The sequence below is a fragment of the Balaenoptera ricei genome, chromosome 1 (genome assembly GCF_028023285.1).
Source record: "Balaenoptera ricei isolate mBalRic1 chromosome 1, mBalRic1.hap2, whole genome shotgun sequence".
NCBI classification, from domain to species: Eukaryota; Metazoa; Chordata; class Mammalia; order Artiodactyla; family Balaenopteridae; genus Balaenoptera; species Balaenoptera ricei.
The window spans coordinates 103,535,657-103,561,854 of NC_082639.1; the positions used below are offsets into that span (position 1 = coordinate 103,535,657).

The 26,198-nt window shown below is 41.1% G+C and overlaps 1 protein-coding gene across 1 annotated transcript; it reads right to left on the minus strand.

Annotated features, from left to right (window-relative positions):
• Nucleotides 1–407: 407 nt before the first annotated feature.
• VTCN1 (V-set domain containing T cell activation inhibitor 1) lies at nucleotides 408–21,885 on the minus strand. The gene is given in 5 exon segments (XM_059919276.1): nucleotides 408–529; nucleotides 5,538–5,816; nucleotides 8,687–9,034; nucleotides 20,132–20,196; nucleotides 21,851–21,885. Coding segments are annotated over 5 exon segments (849 nt in total).
• Between the last annotated feature and the right edge of the window lie 4,313 nt (nucleotides 21,886–26,198).

Genomic DNA, 26,198 nt, shown 5'->3' on the forward strand with positions numbered 1-26,198 from the left:
GAGCGATTATGCTCATGTCATGATGTTTCATTGTGAAATCCAGAGTAATGGATCAGGGCCAAATATCTCTTTCTCTTCAATAAGATATGTTTGCCTTCAAGGATGACTCAATAAATGAAAAGATGTTTGAATTTACACAAATATTTGAATTGCATAGAGTTGTTTTTCCTGGAAGTCTGTCAATGAGGTCTCTACTCTTTGTTAACAAATGCTTACCTTTCACAATAGCAGTGGAAATAGTGCCTACTGCCCTGACGTTATTAAATGTTTCTCTCTGAGGCTGGTGCTGGGAGCTGCTTGATTCCTGTCAGGGACATAAACACACACAGTGGCTCCCCCACACCATTCGTGATTCATCTCACCTTTCGTACCAGTGACTCTGCATGTTTCTGTGTAGCCAAGGTGCATTATTTTAGCATCAGGTAAGGGCAGAGAGGCAGGAGTACCCAGCTGATGGCAACAGAAGAGACACACAGGGAAGCCTTTGAGTTCAGCAGCTGGAGGTGACTTCGCCTTTTAATCTCAGAGTCTGTAAAGGGAGAGAAAAAGTTCAGGGCCATAGAGGAAAAGCTGGATGTCTTCTTCACATGGCTGGTTAGCAAAGAAAAATACCCCCAAAAAACAGAACAGGTTGTTCCTAATATAACTTGTGCCCTAATTTTAGGGCAATTTTGTACCCCATTCTCTACCTTTCTGTAACTAGCTTAAAAGCAGAGCTTTCCCTTTCTGCAAAGAAGTTCCATTCTCTCGTCCACTCCAGTGAGCACTCAGCCAAATGAAAAACGATTCCAATAAACACATTGCTATTGGTTACCAAGTAAAGAACAGCCATGGCCAGTCCTTGGTGTCAGACACATTTTTTTCCCTCTAGGCAGTGACCTTTACAGGTTCTGTGTCATTTGCTTTCATCACACCACTACAGAGTAATGAGAAAGTATTGTTCTCATTTTGAAGTAGAGAAAGGCAGAAGTGAAGAAATTAAATTACTCTTTACTCTGTTTTCTCCCTAGACAGTCCAATGTCATTTAGCTCATTTCAGCTCTGATACTTACTAGCTGTGTGACTTCAGGCAAGTTTAGGCAAGTTACTCTATATGTGCTCCAGTTTCTTTATCTATAAAATAGGGCCAAAATAATAATAGTCAACTTCATAGGATTCTTGTGAGGATTAATGAGTTAATACGCGTAAAGCACTTAGAACAGAACCTGGCACCATAGTAAGCGTTCAGTAGGTATTAGCTGTCAAGACAATAACAGTAACCCCACTCAAGCCTAATAAACATTACTTCCATTAAGCTGATCATTTTCCAAACCCACCTCCTTAGCCCGAATTCTGTCCTAAATTCCACATCTGTATTTACAGTTGCTACTATATGTCAGTTAAAAATATAATTATTCAGCAAATATTTTTGAGCACCTGTTGTTTGAGTTCAAAGGAGTCCAATGAACACCCTCTCCCCAGCTGAGTTCTGAACCAGTTAAAGAGCGAGACAAAGTGAGGCAACTGGAGGACTAAAATCACCTTTACTCCTGATAAATCTGATACTGAAGGATTAAGCTTTGTCTGCAGGGAAGTGGGCTGCAGCCCAGACTTCCCCAGTGACAGGCAGCACAAGACAGGGGCAGGCTTCCTCCCACAAGGGCAGATTCTACCCCTGAAAACTGTCGGCTTAGAGGAGAAGAGTAGAATGTATACTTCTGGTTAGCTAGAGAGAAAAGGAAAAATGAGGAGCCGAGCTACTTATACCCAGCTTCTCCTAATAAACTCACTAATCGGGTAAGTTAATTTCTCTTCCTCTGGGGAAGAGTGAAAGAGGGGAGAAGAGAGACTAGAAGGGTTACATTGGTGGGAATCTCTTCCCATGGAAGGAAATATGTGGAGTCGGGATGAAGCAGTCTCCCCCAGACTTGGTGTATGCTGGGTAATGTGCTAATAAGCATTGGACATCTCTACCTTTGTACATAGTGGGCACTTTCAACTCAACAGCTCTAAAATCTTCATCTTTTTACCAGACATGTTGCTTTTCCTACATTTCCATTTTTGTTGTTGGTAGCATTACTAACCTCCTAAGCAACCTGGATAGCAATATCAGACCCCTTTTGACTTGTTCCTTCTCTTGTCCTTCACGTTTGTGTCACCAAGGCCTGTAGATTATTTTCTTCGTTAACTTTTGATTCTCCCACCTTTCCTTCCCATTGTCGCTGCCCCAGTTAAGGCCCTCATAATTTCTCCCCTGGACATTGACATAGGCTTCTGACTTCATGCCTTCCTAGTCTATCAAAATCATTCTTTTTCTTCAAAACCCAGCTTGAACTCTTCCTCATCTGTTGAGCCACTACAGTCATGATTAACTACTCTTTCCTGTGGGTACCGTATCCACACTGATTAACTTCTCTTAAGACAGCTGTGCTATTCATCTCAGTATTTCATGGGACTTACAAATTACTTTGTATATATTTGGCACTAAATAGGTATTTGTTGAATGAATGACCCAAATTAGCAGTATAGTTAGAGAACACAGGATATAAACCCCATGGCCTCATACAGTTGTTTAAAAACTTACTTTGTGCATGGTAAGAAGGAATTGTGTTATTTTATCTTAATTTTGAGCTATGTCATGCTTCTAAAAGTTGGATATAGTCCTAGTACTGGTACATGGAACACTTGTTCTGATGTATCCAATAAGCATGTATGGAAAAAGAACCTGCTCACTGAATAAAAGCTGTGCCCAATTTCTGTGGTTTGTTCGGTTATTGCCATTTCTATTAGAAGACATTAGTTATATAGTTTGGAGCTTTTAATTGAGATCTTTAATTGAGATCTAAACTGAAATACTGTTGTTAACACTCATTGTTTTAAATGCCCCCTTCTCTTCTGGGAAGGCCTTCCATCCAGGTACTGCCTCATTGGTCTAAGTATGGGCAGCTGACCCAAGTTGAGCTGTTCTGGGAATGTATTCAATAGAATCAGACTGAGGGATTGAGCTTCAGTCTAGTTACTCTCTTGAGTGAGAGAGACTTTTAAAGGTAGGAGCTCTTGGCAACCATATTCTGCCCTATAGACTAAAACAAGAGAGAGTAAATTAGAGAGCAAAGAGAATAAAGTAGAAATGAGAGACAAAGAATGGAATTTAAGTTCTTGGATCCAGCTGTTCCTGAAGCCACACTGCACTTTCTGTCCTTGGTTTCATGAGACATCCTAATACCCTTCTAATAAATTCCCTCTTTTAGCTTACGCTTCAGTTGGTTTTGTTTTCTGTTATAGGCAACTAAAAGTGTTCCGATTGGTACAGTCACCAGTTTGTTTCACAGGATAGTGGAAGAGCTCTCTCCTTCTCATATATATGATTTTTTATTAGATACTTTTTTTTATTGTGGTAAAAAACGTAATATAAAACTTACTATCTTAACCATTTTAAGTGTACAGTTCAGTAATGTTAAGTATATTCACATTCTTGTGAAAAAAATCTCCAAAACTTTTTCATTTTGCAAATCTGAAACTCTATACCCATTAAACAACAACTCCGTATCCTTTCCCCTTGGCCCCAGCTCCTGGTAACCATTATTGTACTTTCTGTTTCTATGAATTTGATTACTTCAGATACTTTATAAGTAGAATCAAATGGTAGAATCAAACAATATTTATCTTTCTGTGACTGGCTTATTTCACTTATAGCATAATATCCTGAAGATTCATCCATGTTGTAGCATGCAAAAGGATTTCCTTCCTTTTTAAGGCTGAATAATATTCCATTGTATGTATACCACATTTTGTTTATCCATTCATCTGTTGAGTGGACATTGGGGCTGCTTCCTCCTCTTGGTTATTGTGAATAATGCTGCTGTAAACATGGGTGTACAAATATATCTTTGAGACACTGCTTTCAGTTCTTTTGGACATAATACACAGAAATGGGACTGCTAGATCATTTGGAAGTTCTGTTTTAAGTTTTTTGAGGAACCTCCCGTACTGTTTTCTATAGTGGTTGTACCATTTTATAGTCTCACCATCATACACAAGCATTCCAATTTCTTCTCATCCTCACCAACACTTGTTGTTTTCTGTTCTGTTGTTGTTGTTGTTAGTAGCCATTCTAATTGTATGAGGTGATATTGTGGTTTCCGTTTACATTTCTCTGATGATTAGGGATATTGAACATCTTTTCATATACTTGTTGGCCATTTTGTATATCTTCTTTGGAGAAATGTCTATTCGAGTCCTTTGCCCATTTTTTAATCAAGTTATTTGACTTTTTCGTTGTTGAATTATAGAAGTTCTTTATGTATTCTGGATACTAATCACTTATCAAATATATGATTTACAAATATTTTCTCCCATTCCATAGGTTGCCTTTTTGTATATATAAATTTGAATTAAAAAATAGCTGATGAGGTACTTCCCTGGTGGTGCAGTGGTTAAGAATCCACCTGCCAGTGCAGGGGACACGGGTTTGATCCCTGGTCCAGGAAGATCCCACATGCTGCGAAGCAACTAAGCCTGTGCGCCACAACTGAGCCCATGTGCCACAACTACTGAAGCCCGTGTGCCTAGAGCCCGTGCTCCACAACAAGAGAAACCACGACAATGAGAAGCCTGTGCACCACAATGAAGAGTAGCCCCTGCTCACCACAACTAGAGAGAAAAGCCCGCGCCCAGCAATGAAGACCCAATGTGGCCAAATAAATAAATAAATCAATCAAATTATTAAAAAAAATAGCTGATGAAAATATGGTTTATTCAGTTAAATTCAGCAAACATTTAAAGGGCACTTAAAACGTGCAAGGTATTCTGTTTGGTACTAGGCTTGATATAAGACAGTGGTTCTCCTGATATACTCCTTCCCCTATCGCTTGAATTCAGTTTAACCCCAGCAGGGATGGTTTTAAAATTCATAATTCAGTCTATGCATTTCCTTGACACTAGCTCAACCCTAGGTTTTGTAATATACTAAAGCACTGCAGGGAGACTAGGGTGTTGAGCCTCCCTGGCTCCTGGTCTTCTCAGCCTGGGAGGCCAGCTCAATCTGGAGCTTTCAGATTAATCTTGTGCCAGTATTAGTGGGATCTTGAGCAAGTCCTGGAAGGACTGAATAAGAAGGACTAAGGCAGACTCTAAGACCTTTAGTCTTCAAATCAAAAGTCTTCTCAAAGGCAGGATAGACCCAAACCAGATCCAGGGGACTCGGGATGTAGATCACCAGCTGAATATATCAAGGATTTTAAATAATCATCACTTCTCCACTGCTTTACCAAACCAATCCTTCTGAGTCAGGGCCTCAGAATCCTAAATATTGCTCTCCAGGCAGTAAGAAGGTATACAAGATGAGAACTAATTGCCACCTTTGACCTATATGCCATAAGTATTGTTTTGTATTAGTTTTCTTCTTACATAATGCAATCCCAACTGGAATTGTGATTGAGATCTCTGTGAAACTTTCTGTGCCCTGGTACATAATATATCTGTTAAAGAAATTAGATTTTAGCTTACACTAGATTATAACCCCAATAAACCCATACCAAACGTGTAGAAGAACCCACCTGTCACTTAGATATCCCCTGTGGCTTTGGCAATGTTGTTTTCAATCATACAGGAGTATGTGTTGTTGATCGTGACATTGTAGAGTATGGATACAACCTTCATGGTCACATTCTCAGAGTTCAGCTCAAAGCTGGTGTTGGAGACTTCTGAGAAGTTGGCTCCCTGGTCAACTTGGGATGCCCAGACCACTGTTGGCTGGGGAAACCATCAGGGAGCCTCACATCGTAAGCGCTCTGAGGTGGCGTTACACTCCACGTTCACTTCTGGGATGCTGAAGGCTGCAGGGTTGAAGGTCAAAAAGGGGCAGGGGTCAAGGTCAGACAGATAAGACAATATAGACTTTGAAGTGCTAGGTCTTAAAAACACATTGAAGTGACTCCGTACTTTCCCAGTGGGCTGTCTATGTATGACCCATCGTATTGTAGATGCAAAAAATGATTTGCTCATAGTACTGCTATACATCACAACACTTTGGACAATATCACAAACTCCAAGGACCTAAGTTCTAGCTATAATTGTTACAACAAATAAATTTCTCCAAGTAAGAGGAGTTCCAGTGATCACACAAAAAAATTATCAGTTAGGGAAACTGGGTATTTATTTTCCTAGATACCTATGAAGCCTCCTGAATTTTATGTTAATTTTTCTGCCTGGAGGGTAAAAGCGTGGGGAGGGAGAAGGAAGAAACAAACAGCATTCACCTACCCACAGAAATTCCATACAGAGGCCTTGTCGTCCTGGGGATCTGAAGTTTGCTTGGGTAGAGACTGCCCAGCCCTGGTATCCATGAATAAAGACAGGCATTTGTTTTCTTTTAAGATAATTCTCCTCACTGGAGAGGCCAGTACATTTTGAATTTAAGACTAACTTCCTCTTCTATCTAGGCAGAGAGACACTTACAGAAAATGTCAAGGCCTGGACTTTGGCCTGTAAAATGTTTATGATGCCAAAAGGGCAAGATACAAATTATTAATTTATTTAGCATCTTCCTTTTCCCAGGACTGTGCTAGTGTGGAGTGAGAGGTGGAAGGAAAGCCTTTGCCATGCCCTTCAAGAGCCTGCTGCCTAGCAGGAGAGACGAGACTCACATACTTGGAGCAGGCAGGGCACAAGCTCCTGGGAGATGATGTGGGAACCTGCGTGCACATGACAATGAACCACCATTTATTGAGGGTGTGCTCTGTGCTAGGGACCAAATTCCAGACATGATTTTTTTTTTGTTCCTCACAACAGTCCTAGGGATATCTATTATTGTGCCCATTTAACAAAATAAGCTTTTAATTTTAGAATAACTTTAGATTTACAGAAAGGTTGCAAAGATAGTACAGAGAGTTCTTGTATACGTCTCACCCAGTTTCCCCTAATATTAACAACATCTTAAATAACCATGATGCATTTGTCAAAACTGAGAAACTATCATTCGTATATTACTATTAACTAAACTCCAGCCTTTATTTGGATTTTACCAGTTTTTCCACTAATGTCCATTTTATATCCCAGGATCCCATCCAGAATACCACATTGCATTTATTTGTCATGTCTTTTTAGATTCCTCTGGTCTGTGACAGTTTTTCAGTCTTTCCATGTTTTGCATGATCTTGACAGTTTTGAGGAGTAGTGGCCAGGTATTTTGTAGAATGCCCCTCTATTGTAATTTGTCTGATGTTTTTCTCAAGATTAGACTGAGGTTATGGGTTTTGGAGAGGAAAACTATAGAAGTAAAAAAGTGCCCTTCTCATCATGTCACATCAGAGAGTGCATGCTATTAACATGATTTATCAAGGGGATGTTAACTTAGACCACCTGGCTGAGTCTATGTTTGCCAGGTTTCTTTGGAAGCTGGACTTCACTAAGTCTAACACACCCTAAGTGCAGTGGTCGGGGAGGGGGAAGTTCTAAGCTCCACCTCCTTGGGGGGAGAGATCTAAATACATTATTTGGAATTCATCTGTAAAGAAGATTTGTTTCATCTCCCTCATATAAGTATGGACTCGTGTATTTCTTTTATGCTTAGTTATAATTTAATACTATAGTGTTTATTTTGTTGCTCAAATGGTTCCAGCTTTGCCATTGGAAGCCCTTTCAATTGGCCCCAGTGTCCCTTTGACCTGACTTTATTAATCTCTATTTTAAGATAAAGAAGCTGAGGCTCAGTGAGGTTGCCTTGCCCAGGCCACTGTATGTGCCTAGGTCTGACTAGATCTATGCTTCAAACCACTACATACACATATTATGAGGGGTCCAAGAAAGACCTGTGCAGGCTAGCTTAGCCTGGGACGCCTCAGGATACTTTCTGCCTATCCTTCAAGGCTCCTCCCAAATGTCAAATTCTCTCCATGGGGGCCTTCCTGCCCCTTTCCTCCCTATGCATTTGGATATGATCTCTTTCTTCCTCTGAATCCCCAAATCACTCTATTTATATTTTCTCTTAAAGCATTTAATACACTTTACCAATTATTGTAGCTATGTTTCTTATTTACATATGTTTCTTATCTCTGCCCTGACCCTCAACTCTCTAAGCTCTACACTCTCAGCTCTACAGAAGGAAGGACAATTATCTTTGTTTTCTTAATCATCTTTTTACTCCTTCCAATATCTGAGTCCCTTGTACATAGATTCAGAAAATATGTTAAATTTAGTTGGTAAGAAAGCATGGATTTCATTGGAGGAGGATTAGTGAGTTTATAGGCCAATATTGTTTTGGTCAGTTACCTTTGAACTTCTATAGTGGGTTCCACTGTCGTGAGTCCCTGGAGATACTGATTTCAGACTTGGGCTAGGGCCTACTTAGCACAGAAAAGTCTCAGACCAGATTATAGTCTTCTCTCATTAGCAAGACCAAAGGGAAAGAACAGAGAGCTACTGATGGAGAAAACATATTCTGGCAAAATATTTCAGGGAATATATGAGAAAATTCAGAAGAGGCTAGAGTCCTGAACAAAAGATTTTAAGACCTAATATTATAGTGGGTGACTTCCGGAGTTGGTGTGGGTCTTGGGCAGCAAGGATGGCTGCTAGCAGAATTCGGATGGTCTTTGTCTGATATTAGTCACTCATGAGCATAATATGACATTTCATCAGCAATTCACATTCTCTAGTCTCAAATATCTTCTGGCACCTTCTTTCCCTCTCTTCAAAAGTAACTTACCTCCAGTTTTATACTCGAGGTTAGCATTCCCCTTGCCTTTAGAAGTGATGATGTAACATTTATAGGTGCCAGCATCTGTGAGTTGCACATTTTTCAGCCTCAGAGAGGCATTGCCAACTATCACTTGATCAGCAAACACTGCTGTCCGATCTCTGAACATTTCATCCTGGTCCGACAGGTCATCTTTGCCTTCTTTGAACTCATGGACCAAGCCCATAACACCTTCCTTCAGCCACTGTATCATGATATCAGAAAGTTTGATGTCAGGTTCAAAAGTGCAGCTCAGGATTCCATCCTCCCCAATGTTCCCAGCTGAGGTGAGAGTAGTGACTGTGATGGAGTGTCTCCCTACAATTCAGGAAACAGGGGTCAATGCCAAGGGAAGCTTTGGAACATCTACAACCAAATCCTTCATTACTAAAAAGCCAAACAGGGACTTCTGTAATAAATTAGAAATATACAAAACAGGAGAGGCATGAAAAAAGAAGACATAAGAATAGAAAGAGTATTAAGACAATAGTTTTGATACCTACAGCAGATCTGCCAATAGCAGATAAAAAAGCTACACTTTTTGAGACCAAGCAACTGAAACCTTGAGACCAAATAAGAGGAGAACGTATTGGACTTGGGTTTTGAAGATGGGAATTCAGATCCTGGTTTTGTCACTTAAGAGCTACGTGACCTTGACTACATCTCTGGATCTCAGAAAAATGGAGGTAATGATATCTGTCTTACCTACCATAAAGAGCTCTTGTGAGGATCAAATCAAATGGATGTGAACTTGATTTGCAAACTGTAATTACACATATAAGGTATTGTTATTCTTAGTTAACCAGAAGTGGCACAGACGTGAAACCTCACGTTAACTAAATATGGCTAATAATTCTGAAGAATGCTAAATTCTAAAGTGCTGTTACTTTTATCTCCACTTGAATGATGAAGAAACGAAGGCATAGAGAGTAGAAGTGATTTGGTCAAGGTCAGAGTGCTAGCTATGGCATAATGAAGAATGATACTTAATTAAATTGATTTTTGGCCTAAGATAGAAGTCACACCCTTCTCTCCGAACATATAACAAGTACAAGTATTAATTATGGTGACAGCCACATCCACTGCCTCTTCCCCACTTGCCCAGCTGACAGCCCACTCAGTCTGTAAAGGATTGACCAGCTCTTCTCTCTGTACTGGAGGCTGCTGATGGGGGATGCCTACAGGGGTACTTTAATTAACTGAATATTCTTGAGAGTCTCCTTCTGTGGTTTGGATGTGAAGGTAAGGAGAGGATGGGTCTTTGAGCCCAAGAAGAGAGTGGAACAGACCCAAGGAAGTGTGGGGGAGAGACCATGAGAGGAAATGGTGAAGAGAGTCCCCCATCCCCAGAGCTACCTTAGATCCTGAGGGTTTTCCGGTCTAGTTCCTGTCCCACTGTCTGGGTATCCTTTAAACAAACACCTTATATTATAATGGTCTGCACAAACCTCTCTTTCTTATAGCCAAGAAAGTCCAACATGATGGTTGCTGAGTGCTTCTCAACTGGACTTCTCAGCTTCCTTATTGGTATTCCTGCCTCTCATCTTTGCCTCCATCTAACCCATTTTACATGCATTAATCTTACAGGTAGACCTTAAAGTACAATCTGAACATGTCAGTTTCCTAATCACTAATCTTCCACTGCTCCCAAGGGCTGTGGAATAAACTTCAGACTAACAGCATGGCCTTCAAAGTTAAATATTGCATGGCACATAGGAAATGCCCATAGGTATTAGCCCTTTCCAGCCAGACTTCCCACTACATCCTTTCAAAGTCTATATTGTAGTCTTTGTGTATCAAGTGATTTATTGATTTGCTGCTTTCCATGAAAAAATACATAAGCAAAGCACACTTGCTATTTTTCAAATGTAAGAGGTAAACATTATGAACATAGGGGATATCTTTGGCATCTTGCGTCTTCCAGCCCATAAGGGGTTGGAATTGTCTTATTAGCTCCTAGGCTTTTATAAAGTCGATGAAGGTAATGGATGAGGGACAGAACTGGAGAAGCAAGCTAGATGAATTTATATTATAAAGAACAGAGAGTTACTGATGGAAGAAAAAGTACCAGTAAAAACGAGGCAGAGGAAACAAAAACCTGTGCATAGGCTGTGTTGGGAGGATGTTTTGAAGGTTTTGGAGTAGAGGAGGAGAGGCTTTGGAGTAGCTGCCATGCTTGGCCATTCATGTGGGAGATTTGGGAGAAAAGTTATGAAAGAAGGTAGTAGGAAGTTTAGCTGTGTAGTATGAATGTAACACACCCCATCCCCTGCCTTGGCATTTTATTGAACACTGCTTTCAAGATTTAATTTGCTTTTTAATTGTTTTTACTTGACAGATTGATATCCAAGACATTGCAGGCTAGTACTGGTTATAATTATACTATGCATCTTCACACACTGTGCATTGTGCACCTACAATTTATAGTTCCCTCCTCTCCTTTATCACCAGTTATCCAAATTCTACTTATATTCAAGGCTATTCAGATGGTAGGACTCGCATGAAACCCCCTTTTGATATGCCAAACCGAAATTAAAAGATTGTCTCTTTCCTCTTCCTGAACACGTTTCTTTGCCTTTATTATAGCATCTGTCTCCCTCTACCTTGTCTCTAGTCTGTCTCTGGCACTAATTTGTAAGCTTTTCAAGGGAAAAAAATGTCTTAATCATATTTGTAAGTCCTATAACACTTTTTTTAAAAAAATTATTTATTTATTTTTGGCTGTGTTGGGTCTTCGTTTCTGTGCGAGGGCTCTCTCTAGTTGCGGCAAGCGGGGGCCACTCTTCATCGCGGTGCGCGGGACTCTCACTATCGTGGCCTCTCTTGTTGCGGAGCACAGGCTCCAGACGCGCAGGCTCGGTAGTTGTGGCTCACGGGCCTACTCGCTCCGCGGCATGTGGGATCCTCCCAGACCAGGGCTCGAACCCGTGTTCCCTGCATCAGCAGGCAGACTCTCAACCACTGCGCCACCAGGGAAGCCCCCCCTATTACGCTTTGATGGTTAATTTTATGTGTCAGCTTGACTGGGCCACAGAGTGCCCAGACATATTTGGTCAGACGTTCTGGGTGTGTCTCTGAAGGAGATTAATATTTGAATCAGTAAAGCAGATCACCCTTCTTAATGTGGGTGGGCCTCATCCAATCAATTAAAGACCTAAATAGAACAAAAAGGCCGAGCAAGAGGGAACTTGTGCTGCCTTTGAGCTGGGACACAAGTCTTTCCCTGCCTTCAGACTTGAACTGAAACATTGTCTCTCTTTGGATCTTGAGCCTGCCAGCTTTTGGGCCGGAACTACGCCATTGGCTCTCCTGGTTCTCAAGCCTTTGGGCTCAGACTGGAACTAAACTGTCTGGGTCTCCAGCTTGCTGCCTGCAGATCTTAGGACTTCTCAGAGTCCATAATCATGTGAGTCAATTCTTTCTAAATCTCCCTCTCTCTCTGCCTCTCACTCCCTTTCTCCCTATACCTCCACCCTATTGGTTCTGTTTCTCTGGAGAACCTGACATATAAATTCTGGTACCAAGAAGTGGGGTACTGCTGTAATAAGTACCTAAGCATGTGGAGGAAGTTTTGGAACTGGGTAATGGGAAGAGGCTGGAAGAGTTTTGAGGTGCATGCTAGAAATGTGCATGTTAAGGGCGATTCTGGTGAGATCTCAGATGGGAAATAAGGAATATGTTATTGGAAACTGGAGGGAAACAATCCTTGTTAGAAAATGGCATAAGAACTTGGCTGAATTGTGTTCTAGTGTTTTGTGGAAGGTAAAACTTGTGAGTGATAAAGTTGGATATTTAGCTGAGGAGATTTCTAAGCAAAGTGTTGAAAGAGAGGCTTGGTTACTCCTGACTGCTTATGCTAAAATATGAGAAAGGAGAGAGATGAATTGGAGAAGGAATTGTTGAGCAAAAAGGAACCACAACTTGCAGATTTGGCAAGTTCTCAGCCTATCCATATTGCAAAACATGAGAAGACGGTTCTGAAGACAGCACTCAGGGTGGACAACCATTTAATAAGGAGATCGTAGGTATGACTCGTGAGGATCTTAACAGCCACCTCAACAGAAGCCAGGAAAAGAGATAGGATTATATACTGCCAGCTTGGTACAGAAAAACCAAAGGGAATAGAGAAATGAGACAAAATGAAAGAAAGCTGTCAGACTTCGTAGATCTTACAGAACCAGACCATGGAGCTCTTCAGCTCTATGCTTCAGCAGGCCAAGGGCCTCTATCTCAACAGGCTGGAGGGCCTCTAATGGAAGCCTTAGAGATGGGGCCATCTGGAGCCTGGGGTGGGGGGTGGCAGTGGGACTTTTCAACTGCTAGAATTGTGAGAAAATAAATTTCTATTGTTTAAGCTACCCAGTGTATGGTATTTTGTTATGGCAGCCTGAGCAAACTAAGACAAGTGCCTAGTGCTGTGTTTCTACAGAGAAAAATAATATTTGTTGAGTGAATGAATAAATGAATGAATGAAAGAATGAAAATCAGTAGAAATCAAAGCACTGTTTGAGATAATGATTCTATCCAAAATGATTGTAGGAGTAAGGAACATTTGGCTAGATTATCCCATCTAAATTTTGGGGAAATGTGAGTCAGTGAAAAAGAAAGCAATGAAAATACACCATGATTCTCAATAAAATCATAGAGCAAGCATAACTATGTTAGAGCAAGGGTAAATTTGATTGTAGTTTATAAAGTTCCATTAAAGTTGAATTGAAAAATTACTTTTTAGAAAAAAATACATGATTAGCACAGTTTATGGAGAGAATGAAATGGTAATGACATATCTTAGTTGAGTAATTATGTTACCGAATTAATTTTAATGTGTTGGCCTTGAGCCCACAGGTGGAGAATTTGTTGAAATATCTCTTAGAAAACTTAATGATTAAAAGTAGACAGCTGTGGAGTGCCCCAGGGACCCACCGCAGGCTCTAGCTCATTTAAGGTTGCATTAAAGATGTGGCAGATGGAATGAGTGTAATGTTGATTAAATCCCCCCTCCTTGTAGCAAATCAGGAGGAGGAATAAAAGCCAGTGAGAATTTAAGAAACCATGAGGACCTGGCCATTGCTTTGCACCCAGAAAGCAATCAATAAATACTTATTTGTTAGGTGAATAAATGATGGTTACAAGTGATAAAATGAGATTTAATTTGCAAGCAACAGTATATAAATATTGCTTCTCTCAAAAAGAAATCTGTTTTCAATTTTGCAAACAAATATTGGCTCAAGGAGCTACGTTCTAGGAACCACAGTCTGGCCTAATGTGACTCTCCAGACCTCTTAACCACCAGGGGCTCTTGTGTGGTTTGTTGAGGGTAAAAGGCCTTTAAGAGATGGTTAGAGGCAGCTATCTACTGATATAGAATTTTGTTAAACAGGCACGGGTTTCAAGAATTCCATTGGTCTCTAAGATTCCATCAAGCCTCTTTAAAGTTAGGAGCCCCTGACACTTACTGAAAATGAATTCTCTAGCTCATGAGGGCTAATTACTATCACAGCTCTGGTCTGCGTGGGAAAAGAGGAGCTGCCGAAGGGCGGGAGCAAGCTGGAATTGGAGCCATTTTGTTCTCACACGAGTGGGCACTATTCAATTGCCCTCTGCAGTAGGAGCAAGAATCTCTTGGGAAGTGGGGTTATAGGTAACACAAGGCAGGGATTCTTTATGGAAGTTACGATGCTGGGTTGCCCAACACCACTGGATGAAACCTGGGTAATGAACTTTCCTCTGAAATGACTCAGGAAGACAAGTCCTGTAGATTTCAGTAGCATAGAGAGCATCCTCAGCTTCTGCTGCAACCCAGCTGTGCAGATGGGCGCCATAGCACGTGGGTTAAAGGTGGAAGCACACAGGCTTAAGCCTGCACCTGTGGAACCTGTGGTGGCACCTGTGGGTGCCACTCTTGCCAGAGAAGAGGGCAGGGTTGGGGATAACAGTTGCTCTTGTGAGAAGACAGCAGAAAGGATGCTGGGCCAGGCTAGATAAAGGAATGATGTAGGGAAGCAGCAGCAGAGCATCGGCGTTTGAGAACAGGTATCAGGCTGTCTGTGTTCAAGTCCCAGCTCTGCCACTCACTGGATATGGGACCTTGGGCAAGTTTTCTAACTTCTCTATTCCATAATTTTTTTTCATCTGTAAAATGGGGATGCTAATAATAGTAGCTTCCTCAGAGGGCCCCTGAAAGGACTAAGTGATACAATACAGGTAAAGAGCTTAACATAGTACCTGACTTGCCGCATGTTAAACCTTAAATCAATGATATTGATAACCATTATGAATTAGAATCATTTGGAAAGAAAGATTGCAGATCAGAGCAATCGGGAGGAAATAAACACTTGAGATTTAATTTGCAAGCGACAGTATATAAATATTGCTTCTCTCAAAAAGAAAGCTGTTTTCAATTTTGCAAACAAATATTGGCTCAAGGAGCTATGTTCTAGGAACCACAGTCTGGCCTAATATGACTCTTCAGACCTCTTAACCACCAGGGGCTCTTGTGTGGTTTGTTGAGGGTAAAAGGGCTTTAAGAGCCGGGAGGAAATAAACACTTTACTAAATGCTTATAGTGACTCATTTTAAGTCAGATAACAACCTTGAGAGGTAGGAATTACCGTTCTACCCATTTTATGAATAGGATAAAGAGGCTCTGGGGGATTAAATGGCTTGCCTAAAGCCCCGTATCTAGCAAGTAGTGGAGCCAGTATCAAACTCAGCCTTGTCTGAGTTTGTCCTAAGCCTGTACTCTTTCCACCACATTTTGCTGATATCCAGCGCCAGATTGAGATATATAGAGAGCCTATCCACTAAAACAGTATCCCCACCTCATGTAAAAATAAAAAACAATTAAAAACCATAAAACAAGTGTAAGAAAGGCCAACATCTGTCTATTTTCTCAGATGACTACAATGACAAAATATGTATCAATTTCTTTCCAAACAACTTCAGTGCTCCTGTTATGGTGCCATAAGCACATGCCTGATTGTTTTATCCAGTGACCAAAGATGGAGCATAATTAGGAGGCAGTGTCCTGTGGCTTTCTGCCCTGGCTTCCCTAACTTCAGAGGAGCTTCCGGGTGTGGCCAGGAAATAGTACAAGTTTTAGGAGGTGCTATGTGAATGCATTAATAATAGCAAATTATTATTAATGGCACTGATGGTATCAATGAAAACAATAATAGCAGCCATTTATTACACACATATATGTCTGGCACTTTATAAACACTTTCTCATGTAATTCCCACAACGACTTTATTTTACCAGTGAAGTTCGGGAAAGTTAAGTTATATCCCAAGGAACACACAGTTAACGTTAGACCTGAGATTAGAACAACTCTGATCCCTAAATGTTTGTACTCTACAGAGCTGTTCAGAGTCACCCAGTGGGTGAGTGATAGCACAGGGACTGGCAAAGTATAGTCAGGGACCTTTCCACTGCATCTCCCTCCTTCTCAAAGGGTCATCCACGAAGCCTGCCCTAAAACCAGCCTAATGGGAGCTGCTCAGCCTCTCTTCCAAACAACCCACCTCAAATGCATTTTATGTTTTATGGGGTCCATATTTAGAGCTTGTAAGGAGTGGAATGGCTATGAGAAGATGACATACACAGCCTCAGGAGAGCTACAAAGAAATAGATTCTTTTCTGTATTTAGGAATATCTTTACATCTTTAAAATCTGTGGTGTCAGGAATATTGCCTGCAAGGCATACCAGAAAACACCCTTCTCTGCCACAGCTCAGCATGAATGTTATCACTGGTATGGAGTGATGGGTAGGCGTGTGGGTTCTGGAAGCAAATTTCCAGGGCTTGAAACACAACTGCGCCTCCTTGCTTGCTGTGTGCAACTTTAGGCAATTTTCTAATCAGGACATAGTAATATTTATCTCCTATTTGTTGTGAGTGGTAAATCAGATAATATATGCAAACTTATTTAGCACAGTGAGGTGAACACAAAAAGGATGCAAAAGATATCACTATCACCATCATCATCATCTACCTAATGCTATTTGCTTAATTTCACTGTCTTGTGTATTCATCCAGCTAACATTTTATCTAATTTACTTAAAGTGTGATAATATAATGCTCTTGGGTAAGGGTTATTATGGTCCTTTTAATAGAGGCAATTTAGAAAAATCCAACTAAACAGTGTTAAAGTAATAAACAGCCCACTTAATCCAAAATAACCAGCTTTTACCTTATGAAACAGAAAGAAGGCAGAAAACCTTTCATTGGTGGTAGGGTTTTAATATTATTGGTGGTACACTGATGAACTGAGTGAACTGTAACTTTTATCTATGTATTCACCCCTCCATGCCTCCGTCCACTGGTCTATTCAAAAAGCACTTAAGGAGTACCGTCTGTATTCAAGGAACTGAGCTCAGTACCTGAGGTCGCTGTAGCTATGCCACAGGAAAAGGTATAAGTAGCAAAATGTTGACTGTCACAGGGAAGCTGTGACAGTGTGAAAATTCTTGCTAGGATGGTCAAAGAGACTAACAGGCAAAAGATAACTCGGTAAGGGCTCTGATGCCAAGCCACTTAGCTGTAGGCCTCCAAACCAAAGGGTTAGGCCCCAAGGTTTAGAGTGAAGGACAAACACTAGGGTTTTAATTCAAGGTGGCAAATAAGATCAAGAATAGGGTAAGGTATAACTAAAGAGGAGTTAAGGATTAGTGAGGAAGGTACCAAAATGTATGTATTGAGATCTTTAAAAGTCCAAAATATTTGCTTTACTAGTCAATATTTTATTTCCATATATATAATATATATTATAGAAGATATAGAAGTATAACATACATACATAAAATGTACACGTAATTGTGCAGTTTGAAAAATTATCACAACTTCTCCCCATGTACCCACCACCCACACTGAGAACTAGAACTTTACTATCCCCCAGAAGTCCCCTCACGCCCCCTCCTAATGGCTGCTCTCTCACTCTTCCCAGGATAATAATCATTATTCTGCCTTCTAACAGCAGAGGTTCATTTGCCTGGTTTTTATACAGAATGTACTGTCTTGTGTCTGGCTCTGTCGCTCAGCATTATGCTTCTCATGTGAAAATGCACCCAGTCTCTCAGTCACCAGGAAATATTTAGAAGGTAAAATCACAACAGTGTCCCACAAGATCCAGTGTCAGGGAGAACGTGGAACCCTGGGTCTCTCATACACTTCCTGTGAAGAGGGACTTGGTAAATCCCTTTGGAAAACTAAATGGCAGTATCTACTAAGGGCTGTTTATTGGCTTTCTGGACATACTGTTTTGTGAAGTGCTTATTTTAAGATATTAGAAAAAGAATTAAAAGACAGCAACAACTAGGTCCTACTGTACAGCACAGGGAACTCTGTCCAGTCTCCTGGTTTAAACCATAATGGAAAAGAATATTTAAAAAAAAGAATGTATATATGTGTATAACGGAGTCACTTTGCTATACAGCAGAAATTAGTACAACATTGTAAATCAACTATACTTCAATAAAAAATTTTTTTTAAATAAAAAAGAACTTAAATGGATCATCACTTAAAAAAAAAAAGAAAAGAATTCAGGGACTTCGCTGGTGGTCCAGTGGGTAAGATTCCGTGCTCCCAATGCAGGGGACCCAGGTTCGATCCCTGGTCAGGGAACTAGATCCCATATGCATGCCGCAACTAAGAAGTCCACATACTGCAACTAAAGATACTGCATGCCGCAACTAAACATGCCACAGCAAGGATCCCGAGTGCCGCAGCTAAGACCCGGCGCAGCCTAAATAAATAAATAAATAAATATTTTTTAAAAAGAAAGAAAAGACAGCAAAACAGAATGGAAAGAGGGACATTAATAAAGATAAAAGCCAAAATTAATTAAATAAGAAAATCAGAGAAAGTAAAAAGAAAACCAAAACCTGGTTCCTTCAAAACTACTATAAAGCTAATTAACACCTGTAAACCTATTTTAAGATATGAGAGGAAAAAAAAAAAAGATATGAGAGCGAGCGCGCCCAAGATTAGGAATAGAAAGAGATGAAATAAAGAGAAAACAAATTATAAAAGAATATTAGAATGAAACAGGCTAATGAGCTCAGAAACAGATCCATATGCATTTGGATACTTGATTTATGACAAAAATGGCACTAGTGAGAAGTGGGGGAAGGATAGTATTTTGACCTATCTTGCCACTATCTTTGCCCATGCACAAATTATTCTAGATAGTTCTAGATATAAATGTGAGAGGTTAAACATTAAAGCTTCTACAAGATAACCTAGAAGAAAATGTTTATGACCTTGGGATAGGCAGACTTCTTAAACAAACTGGTTACCAAAAACTCCTGGTATAAAGGAAGAGATTGATAAATTGGACTATGTTAAAATTGGGAACTTTGCTCATTGAAAGCCATCATTAAGAGAGTGAAAAAGCAAGCCACAGAGTAGAGGAGATTTTGCAATACACATAACCAAATTGCACCCAGAATATATAGAGTTCCCACATATCAAAAAGAAAAAGATAACCCAATAGAAAAATGGATGAAAGACAAAATATACATTTTTGTTGATAAAAGAAAATGGAGAAGGATGCTTATGTCTTTCCTAGGCAAACATATCTACAACGAGTTTTCTTCATTTAGGCCTTGTGATTACTATTTAGTGGCAGCACACACACTGGAGGAGAGTGACACAGAGAAAAGACAGCTGGAACTATAAAAACTAAAGTTATGAAGTAACAGCTTTGGCCACAGACTAAGTTAAAATAAATGTGTTGGCCTGAGTCAGGCACTTTAAGGGAAATGAAGCAAACGACTTGCTTCAGAGAGGACAGCTGCTGGTCTAACTCATTCAATGTCTTAATTAATCTGGCATCCATAATAGATGCTTCTGAGACATGGTGTCCACAGAAGAGAAGACTATTCCTGCAGTGGACATCAGTTAGCTGCATTCAGAAACTCACCATCCATGCCGCAATGGCATCTGTTTCCTACATGGAACGGCAGTTATGACCAGGGTAAGGATTCTCCTTAAGAACCCTGTGTACAAAGACTTGATATTCTTTAACACTTCAGCTGAAGCTTCATTGCAAAGGAATCATCTCCTCAGGCCAGCCATTGATAGAATGGCTCAGGCACAGCACTTTACCTGTGATCCCAGAGCGCTATCTTCAGCACTACCTGGTAGACAGAACACTCTGATAGACATTCCATTTGATTCTCTCACCTACCTGGTGATGTAGACATTATTTCCTCCACACCATACATGAGGAAACTGAGGTCCAGGGAGTTAAATGAATAAAGTGCAGAGAACACAGTCAATAAGTAGAAGAACCAGTTCTCTACTCTGAAGTTTTCTTGGTCCAAGATCTGTGCTCTTGCCATTCTACCACACTGAATGATTAGGGACTTAGTGACAAGGGGTGAATGGATCAATGATAATGCAATAAATCACATACCTGGAATACCAAAACCGATGATAAGTGCAATTGCTCCAGCCAGAATAACGATGATGCTAATAATGCTGTAGAGAGAGAAAAACAGGAAATTACTTCTTCATTCCATTTGACGTGCTGCTTTGCAACCTGGGCTCATACCTGTCATTTGTAAGGGGTGTTACATAAAGAGTCTCAACTTTTTCTTCAACATAAGCTCTCTCCTAGAAATAGGTACCTTAGAAAGGAATCTCAGCGATCCCATCCCTGTCCCCCTGGGGTGCTGGGATAGATTAAAGGAGTGGCTCTTTTATCTGGCTATGTGTGTCATCTTTCCTACTTCCCGGTCAGTGAAGACCATACACAAAGACTGCTGGGGAAAACCCGATGGCATTTCTGTAATGCCAGGTGCCACTTGAGGGGGGACTGGTTCCATCCCCAGCCCACCCTGAGCATTACTGCCCATCCCTCTTACATCATTAACCTATCTGTTTTGTCTCCTTCCATAGACTTTAAACTCCTAAGGACAGCGGTCATGTCTTCACTTTGTACCCACTCACCTCTAGTCTACTTCACCGGGTAGATCCTCGACAGGAGTTTGTTTCCTCTTATTAAAAAAATAAGACAGAAAGTTTAGAAAATACAAAGAAGCAAAAATAAGACAATAAAGTCACCTGTAACTCCACCATCCAGACATAACAACCACTAACTTCTTGATATGTATCTCGCCAGTTTTCCATGAGCAGATTAACAAATGACATTTGGGAAATAAACAAATAAGGAAGTATTGCTTACATTTACTGAGTGCTAGAATTACGTAGCAGACATGTTGTTTTAGGTGCCATTTATGGATTATGTCATTTATCCATGTGATAACCTTCTGAGGTAAACAAATTTCTTATGTCCATTTTACAGATGAGGAATGACACAGGGAGGTCAGGCATCTTCCGTACATTCACACGGTTGGTAAGTGGTAGGGCTGGGATTAGAATCTGTCTCCAGAATCTGCACCTGACTGCTTCCTACGCTGCCTCCCAGGGGTGAGGGCTCACAAGTGGTTTGTCCCTCCTCTCTGCCCAGAGGGGCCCATGAGGGGATACCGGCTTTAGCTGGTGCGAGTGACTCAGGCAGAACAGAAGGCGCAGGTCAGAGCTGGCGTGGAGGCAAAGCTTGCCCAGTGCTGCCTGCTCTGGTGCATAAGTCATCAGGCAGGTGTCCTCGGCCACACGCTCACTGCTGGCCACTCATACCCTCCCCACACCCACGCTGACGTTACGCAATAGGCACGACAAAAGAAAGGCACAGAGGGGCGAAGAATGATGCTATAGAGAGAAAAGGGAAGCACGGGGCATTTTACTTGCTGCCCTGAATAGGTTCGTTGTACCCAGCTCTCCTCAGCTCAGGGATGGGTCCACCAGAGAGAAACAACAGACTTACAAGAAACAATTTGAGTAAACAGTTACCCTGGAGGATAAACCCTCATGAGGTACAGCCATAGGGGCAGCAATTGAATAAGCAAAATGAAGCTTTTAATAACAGGGTATCTGCAGTTGATTCCAAGAAGAGGCCGCATTTGACCACTTCCCCTCTTTTTACACACCCAGGTGTGGCCTCAGATCTTACTGGTCCAAGTGTGTGAGAACAGGTGGACAAACTCATAGCAAGAGGTATTATACTATCTGGCTCTCTTTGACTACTGAGCTGGACAGCAGACTTGCTTTTGTGACCCAGGAATTCACTCACCTTGGGTGAATTACTTCATCTCTCTGAGACTCCATTTATCCTTAGAATGGGAGGTAATTCCTGCCCTACCTTCTATAAGTGTTACAGGTTGATGTGTGTTGCCCTCCAAATTTGTATTTTGAAGTCCTAACCCCCAGAACCTCAGAATGTGACTTTATTTGGAAATAGTCATTGTAGATGTGATTAGTTAAGATGAAGTCATACTGGGGTAGGGTGGGACCCTAATTCAACATGACTTGTGCCCTTATAAAAAGGGGAAATTTGTGGTCGCAGGGAAAGCACCATATGAAGATGAAAGCAGAGATCTATAAGCCAAGGAACACCAAAGATTGCCAGCAAACTACTAGAAGCTAGGGGAGAGGCCTGGAACAGATTCTCCCTCACAGCCCTCAGAAGGAACTAACCCTGCTGACACCTGGACTGCTAGTCTCCAAAATAGTGAGACGACATTTTTTTCTGTTGTTACCCAGTTTGTGGTACTTTGTTACAGCAGCCCTAGCAAACCAATACAAATGAGTTGTTTTAAGAGCAAAACTGACAATGATTGTTGCATATTCCATAAAGGGCTATTCATATGTTACTTTTTACTATAAAAAATTTACTTGTGGCTTTTTGCTGCAAGCTTATTATCAAAAGCTAGGACTTAAATCTGGAGAATAACCCAACTGGTGATAATAAAAATATCATAGTAGTTTGATATATCAAAAAAAGCATGTACTAGGCTTGGTGCTAAGCATTCAGTGTGCATTTTCTCATTTGCTTGAATTACCAGATCCTGTTCTCCTTAATTTCTCTCATATTCCTCCATTTCTATTTCCACTGCTCCTGGTCACCATCATGTCTCACCGGCATCATTGCAACACTCTCCTGACAGCCCTGCTTCTAGTCTAGACCTCTCCAACCCATTCTTCACACTGCCAGAATCAGTGGTGACCTCAGAATTTCTGAGTATGAGTGTGGCTTAGGGGAGATAACCTAGTTGAAAGCGGGGCCGAAGGTGATCACTGAGGCAGTATAATGCTGTAATCACGAGCATGGCTTCTGGATCCAGCCTGAATAGGTTCAAGTCCCAGCACCACTACTTACTAATTGTGTGACCGCAAATTTCCATTCCTTCTTGTGAAGATTGAGTTAAACACATTTTAAAAGATCACCTAGAACGGTGTCTGGCTCATAGGAAGCTTTAATAATATTAGCTATTATCATTCTTGTTTTTCTGCTATGGTTATATAACAAGCACATGTTTCTAACGAAGTATATATTTTCTTGGTGGTGCTGATGGAAATGGTTGTGAGTACCCGTTGGTTAGCTACTGAGCTATTGGTAAGAATGATTACAAAACTAATCATAATAGTCCTCTGCTTAAAACTTCAAGTGCCTTTCCATTTCCCTCATGATAAAAATCCACTTTTTGATGTAGCCAGCATGGCCTTCCAAAGGGGGCCTTGCCCTCTCTCTCCAGCCTTGCCTGTCCCCACACTGCCCCTGGGGTCCTCCACTCCAGTCACACTGAACCATCACAGATCTCCCTGCTGCAGACCTACCCTCTCTAAGGAGGGGGTTGGACAGCAGAGGCACTGAACAGACACCTGGATACTGACCAACAGGAAGGGGACAGTGGAGGTTCTAGGTTTCAGTCAAAGCAGCTGAGCCCGTCTTCCTTACCCCCAGGCCCACATGCTTCGCTCGCTGTGGAAGCAGAACCCTGCCGTCTGTCAGCAAGTTCCCTATCTAAGCAGAGATCACCTTGAGGTTTGTTCTGAGCTGGTATTCCCTTGGGAAACCACTCAACCTCCAGAGCCTTGGAAAGAGAAGCAGGAACTATCAGAGCAGCCAAATGAACTAATTCTTGTCTGCTGCTTATTAATTTTTCAAAAAGATGAATAAAATATTTCACATAAGGTGTTCTTACATTGCTTTTTGGTTTTTACTTCCCCAGAATAATTTCCAATAACTACGCTCCAGGAAATTTTTAATGCAAAGCTATGTCTTCTAACCACTGCACTGGAATTCACAGTGCACATTGGTTAGACCCTCCTGACAAAAGAGCCCAGATGAAAGTCAATGCCTTTGGAGGATTTGCTCACTTAATAAACATTTATTAAGTACTTACTATGAGAAAGACATTGTTCTGGGCAATATGGAGAAAGTATAGAGATGACGTAAGCAAAGTGCCTGCCCTCAAGGAACTTATGGTGTAACTGAGGTAAAACACACACACACACACACAAATAAAACATACACAAACATACATATGCACACACAGACACACATACACACCACTGTAATAAGACATAATGTGGTGAGGGCTTCAGTAAAGAGAGGAACAAATTCTCACAGGAATTCTAGGGAGGCAGGAAGTATTTAAATCTGAGAGAAATAGGGAGAATCAAAGTGCAGTTTCGTGACCAAATTTCAAAGAAAGTAAAGAGAAAGGCTTTGTTCAGAAATATATTTAGCTAATTCATGCTGCAATACAGTCTCTCTCCAAGGCAGAACCAAAAAGAAAAGTGGTTGTTTGTGCTGCACTGCATGGGGTCAGGACCCAAGCATCACACTTTAGTGATCTGGGCCGGGAGAAGGTGATTTCAGTGGCTGCAGAGCTCTGCCTTTCAGGGGAGGGACCAGCCTTGCAGCCTGGGAGTCTGCAAACATATCCATACTACCCAAGGATGGCCTTGCTCAGTTCCTTCACATGTCTTTGCTTCAGCTGCGGCCACTCTCTGTGGCACTTGAAAGAAATGAGGCATTTCTGTTAAGACATGTGTTCCTGAAAAACCTCACGTTCTACAAAATCACACAATGAAGGTAACAGGGCTTATGGGGAAAAATAGGGTTAAGAGCAGACTATTCAAAATCTATGTGACTTTGTAACTGGTCTCTAAGAGACGCAATAATCGGTACCTTGGGAGGTAAATTGGACGGCCAAAGCAGGCAGCCCACTAGGCCCAGAAGCTGCTTTGGGGAAAATTTAAAATGCACAGAAACAATTGAGTCGAAACACTGACTTAAGGTGCTGTGAGCCAGTGAGACTGCTGTGAAGGTGAGTATGACGGTGGGGGGGAAAGTGGAACCTGGGAGGTGCAAGGCCGGGATGTGTGTCTCTGGGGCAGGAGCCCCAAGGGCAGGTGTTCATTTAAAATTAAAAGAAAAAAAGAACGGCAAGCCACACTGAGCCCTTCCCACTGAAGTTGTCATTCTTCTCTGCTATTTCAGCTCCCCTTGCCTTGGAAAAAGTTGCACGTGAACCAATACTATTTCCATGTTAAGCCATTATTGTTCCCCTATTTTCCAACCACATATGAGCTAATTAGTGCTCTAGAAATCTATATAGCAGCAGACAGACTGTATTAACGAATTACCAAGAAATAAACTGGGATAGAGATACCTACCTCTTAAGGACAAATTCTCATTGTATCAGAGGCCCACGAGGGTGATAAAACAATAGCTAATGGTTATTGGTCATGTTCTGTGTGCCAGCGCTATGCATACAGAGTCTCGTTCATTCCTTACAACAATGCTGTGAGGTAAGTACCACTATCTTTACCTTTTTACATGTGCAGAGACTGAGGCTTAGCTTAAGTAAATGACCAAGCTCTCACAGCTAGAAAATGGGAGAGCCGGGTCTTAAACCCAGGGAGTCCAACTTGTGAGCCTGTGCTCCTCAGAGCCACACTTCTAGAAAAAGTGCCATATGGCAGGAGGCTACAAGTTTGGGAGGCTCCCTCGGCCTCACCCCTGCATATCTTCTCTCGCTCCATTTCTGAAAACAAGGCCTTCCTCTATCTGCTACGCCATTGTGTAGAGCACTCATCCCAGAAGACGTCAGCTGCTCTTTGTTTTATTCAAACATTAATGGTTTCTCTGTTGTCCAGTTTCAGCCTCCTTCTCAAATACTTAGAAGCTGAGAGATACCACATTCCTCATAGATCATCAGCTTACCTCCACTTGTGTAACTGGTAAATGATTAACACTCTGAAAATTAGATTAAGTTAGCAAACGTGGGATTAATCTGAATAAATTCTACTCTTAAATATTACAAGCAGAATATTTGAGTAAATCAGGTAAATATTTCAATAAATCAAACATATTACTTTGTTCATAAACTAATAAAGTAACTAGGTTTATAAAGGAATGCTGAAATCGAAGACATTTATTTCAGCCTATCCAAAAAGTTTCTCTTTCTCTCTCTCTCTTTTTTTTCCCCATAAAAGGAGAAAAGGCATTATTTTAAATACTATATGAAGCACTGGGCTTCAAGGTAAAATTATGTAACCGTTTTCTAGATATTGATGAGTATAGGTTTTAGGTTTCTGAGACGTTTAGATTGCCATGTACTCAACTTCTT